Source organism: Hippocampus comes, unplaced genomic scaffold (genome assembly GCF_001891065.2).
Source record: "Hippocampus comes isolate QL1 unplaced genomic scaffold, H_comes_QL1_v1.1 scaffold28, whole genome shotgun sequence".
NCBI lineage: Eukaryota > Metazoa > Chordata > Actinopteri > Syngnathiformes > Syngnathidae > Hippocampus > Hippocampus comes.
Genome location: NW_017805405.1, coordinates 290,247 through 294,404, shown reverse-complemented (window position 1 = coordinate 294,404; position 4,158 = coordinate 290,247). Strand labels below are relative to the sequence as shown.

The 4,158-nt window shown below is 39.8% G+C and overlaps 1 protein-coding gene across 1 annotated transcript; it reads left to right on the top strand.

Moving 5' to 3' along the window:
- The first annotated feature begins 2,679 nt into the window (after positions 1-2,679).
- Positions 2,680-4,158, top strand: ndufa4l2a (NDUFA4 mitochondrial complex associated like 2a). Its single transcript, XM_019873184.1, has 4 exons — positions 2,680-3,025; positions 3,378-3,463; positions 3,663-3,723; positions 3,802-4,158. Exons 1-4 carry the CDS (start codon positions 2,981-2,983, stop codon positions 3,856-3,858), a joined length of 249 nt encoding a protein of 82 aa, XP_019728743.1. The 5' UTR covers positions 2,680-2,980; the 3' UTR covers positions 3,859-4,158.

The following is a 4,158-nucleotide window of genomic DNA, read 5'->3' as shown; positions in this document are numbered from 1 at the left end:
GACACACCCAGCAATTAATAAGGGCGGGCGATTCATTTTATGACGTTACAGTGCAATGAAAAGTATCCTATCTTGGTATGCTATTATTATAAATCTACAGGTCACGATTACACATCGGTTTCGTGTAAAGAGTTAACTGAGTGTGTGTGTGCGCGTGCATTATTGTGGGGTATTTATTGCAGGTGTATTTGCTTGACACAGCCAGTGCATGTTGTCAACTCGGCAGACATCTGCAGTCTAATAGTGTTAAGGAGTGTGAAACTGCCACCGTTCAAGCTTCAAACCCTCTGCCAGCCTGTAACTGTTTCTCCTCAAACCACACACACGCACACGTGCACTCGCACGCGCACACTCAGCAGGGGCACAGGGAGGCTAATCGTAGCCAAACCAGTCTTGTGAGTTGTGACTGCAGGATGTTTGGCACAAATTTAACAAGGTTGATTAAAAATAGAAAAACAAAGCAATATTTATGTGCAAGTATTTATTTCTGTGCCTACAAACCTTCATGGCATGATCATTTGTCACAGAAAACCGCTGGTGCAAGTTGATGACATTGCAAAATTGTACTTTTGTTTTTTTTCCTCCCTCAGATGGAGTGTTAGTTTGGACTCCCTTTTGTATTATAATTCCCCTTTAGCCCCCCGCCTCTTTTAAATTTTTTTTTTTTTTTTTTAAGTCTGATGAACTGCTGTGACTAATACGTGTCAGCATTACAAGGTCTTCAGCGCAAGGCTTTCTGCTACATCATGCAGGTTGTGTTTATTTTTAAACGGGGATCTCTTTATGTCACTTAGGAGGATTAATGGTGAGCTGCGGTCACATCAGGCACTCTTTAGGAAAACAGAACAAGAGTTCAACAACAGGAACGCTGGCAAACATTCACAACAACTAGTAGCACTAGACATAGACTACCTGGTTGCTGACCGCAATGATGCAAGCACAACGAGACAGCGGTGTCTGTTCATGTACACAAAACAATTTCTACATTGACAACTACTGTAAATCCAATGTAACTGTATAACCATGCATGCAGACTCTCCAATATTCTTTTGTATTTAAAGGGGAAGTCAGCCCAAAACAATACTTTACAATAATTTGTTCTACGTGCCCCCACTAGTCTAAACCCGATGTTTTGATTAACATTGTGTTTGTGGAATAGGAATTGAGCAGCAAAATTCACCCATTTTTATCCATCTCCGGGGGGGCTGCCATTTTGCCACTTGCTGTTGACTGAAAATGACATCAGTTAACCATGGCTCGGTTAACGACCAATCACAGCTCAGCTTGCAAATGTCACACGGCCAAACTCAGAAAACAGGTGAGCCGTGATTGTTCGTGACTGAGCAACTGCGATGTCATTTTCAGTTAGCTGACCGGGAGCCAGATCAGAAAGATCAAAAAGACGCGTGGAGCTCAGGAGCAAGGTGTCATGGTTTTCATCTCTTTCTGCTGGAGTGGAGGGCGTTCCCTCCAGCGGTGCACCCTTCGCGAATCATCAGTGGACCAATTAAGGACTGACACTTGGTCACTTGCTGTCTGATTATTTGCCTTGCTCACGACTCATACCAAGTACAATTCTCGCGACGCTCACGATCTTGTTTCTCCGTTCTTGTTCTTGTTGTATTAGAATTGAAGTTACTATTGAATTGAAGCTAGCTCTTTTATAATTGGGCTAATCCCCCCCCCCCTCCAATTTAAGACAATTTTTGTGAACTTTTCTTTCCGTTACCGTTACTATAGGACCATTTATTATTGACCAAGATAGCAAGAAAAGATATTTGAATTGTAATTCATATCTTTATTGCTATATGCATTAAGGGACCAGAAAAGAAGGCATTTTATTCCTTGTATATATATATATATTTAATTAATTGGCCGATTAATCGGTTAGCCAATTTTATCTTCCAAACATCGGAATATGGAGAAAAACAAGCATATCAGTTGGGCCCTCGATCAATTATTTTGTTTTTTATTTGAAGGGTGTGCTCCCTTCTTTGTTTGTGGATGGACAGGCTTATGTTCACATGAAGCGTGAAAAGACGGATGGCTATTTCTGTTTGTTCTTGCAGCAACTCCGATTGACAGTGTTCCAAAAACATCGCAACAAACACAATACATTGTTTTCTTTCTGATTAGTCCTAATTAGATGCGTAAGATGTTGGGTGCACTCCTGAATTGTTTTGGATTACCTTAGTAATGAAGACCACTTCAAATAATTTGACCTTGATTGGAATACTTTGGTAGAATCACTTGTGGAGGTTACGAGCACTTAACTGTGAGTGTGATTTCATGTGTGTGTGCGTGTGTGTTGATTATTTGATTACTGTTGTAGTGGAGAAAATAAATGCTATGTCAGTATATCTTCAATATCTTTGTTCTTTTGAGTACCGAGTGAAGCTCTTTTCCAGTTTTGTATAAGTTGTTTGATTTTTATTTGACATTTTTAAGCTGCTGGAGCTTCATTCCTGCCTCCCTTTTTATTTGTTTTTTCAGCTCTCTGTTCAGTTGCAGTTCTCGTGAGACTTCACATCTTCCTGTGCTGTCTCTGTAACTGATACGTTGTGAGTGAGAGGGTCTACGTCGGCACCGTTGTTGGTGCACTTTCCCATTTCCTCCAGTTTGCTCCCAAAGGGCCCTGAAGTCAATGAAGCAAGGGCGCAAAGATTTTTGACTCGCTACAGGAGCTTCCGCGACTACACAGCATCCACATTCGATAAGAATTCAAATCAAATAATATTTGTGAACAAGAGTTATGAAAACTTTGAACAGAAAAAAAATTAATGGCACCAACGAGAGATCTGAGCCAGCTGTAATCAGATAGAAAAGGACCTGTTTCTCCTCCCACTCCTCCTCCTCCCTCCCCTTACCTCCTTGTTCCGTGCAACAGGTCTAGATGAGACCTAACTAACGGACTAACAGGGACGGAGCAAACGCAAGGAGCTGACTCAAGTCCCCTTTTATTTGAAAGTAGTGCAGTGCAATGATGTTTCGGACAGCAGTAGAGCATGCCAAGAAGCACCCTGGTGTGAGTAATTTCATTCATTTCTGGAAAAAAAAAGTATATATATATATATATATATATATATACTGTATCTCAATGTAATATTTTGCTTTTACACATGCTTGCACAATTTTGACTGTCTCATGTAACCAGTTGGGGTATAGCCAAAATATTTGGCACAGCTCTAATACAATTGTTAGCACTGTACATATGATATATTTTTTTCATTATGATGATGATTAGATGAAGAGGATTATGTTTATTGATAATAGTCATAGTGATGCTAATAATAATAATGATAATCGAGCATTAGTATGTGCCCTTCACAGAGAGAAGATTCATGACATGTTTTCTCGATGTTGTCAATCTCCCTCAGCTAATCCCCCAATTTTTCTTCATCTGCTTGGGAATGGGCGGTGCTAGTCTATACCTGGTCCGACTGGCCAAAGGACCTCATGTCACGTAAGGACCCTGACCTGGTTTACGCAGCATGGCGTCAGTGAATTGTGTAAAAAGAACGTGTTGTTTAGATGAAGAAATGAGAAATAAGCGGCCTACTCCAATTCCTGATTGATGAGTTCATTGATTGGCATGTAGCTCAATTCTTTGAAAGACTGTCAAATTAAAGATGAACATTTGACAGTATCTATGTTTGTTTTAGCTGGGATAAAACCAATAACCCTGAGCCCTGGAATAAACTTGACCCCACATACCAGTACAAGGTAAAAAAAGCAACCACACACACACACTGTATCAAGACAACGCTAACAAACCTGTGAAACTCCTCTTTTCTGCCGTAGTTTGTGACCATCAATACTGACTATAAAAATCTGAAGAAGGACGGACCTGAATTCTGAATTCTTTCCTCCACGCCCAGGCAATCCAAACACTCACATGCACATACTGTAACCACTTCACATTTAATTCCTTTTCAAATGTTTCAGAACTGTTATTTTGTTATTAGAGAAGAAATAAAAATATCTAAAAAAAATCCTCTTTTATTTTACTCACTTTTTATTAAATTTAGCTTTCAGATTTATATATAAAGGGGACATATTATAGAAATAAAATGATTTCTGAATTGCTTGAACAGTATACAAAGAGTTGGGTCTCTGTAGTGCCTATCCACTCAATAAGTGTCAAACTACACAACCGAG

Bases quoted from the DNA above. Each gene is read 5' to 3' on its own strand.
- ndufa4l2a (XM_019873184.1), top strand. From the start codon at position 2,981: ATGATGTTTCGGACAGCAGTAGAGCATGCCAAGAAGCACCCTGGT. The intron at 3,464-3,662 runs GTAAGGACCCTG...TGTTTGTTTTAG, and splicing joins GCCAAAGGACCTCATGTCAC to CTGGGATAAAACCAATAACC. The intron at 3,724-3,801 runs GTAAAAAAAGCA...TTTCTGCCGTAG, and splicing joins ACCCCACATACCAGTACAAG to TTTGTGACCATCAATACTGA.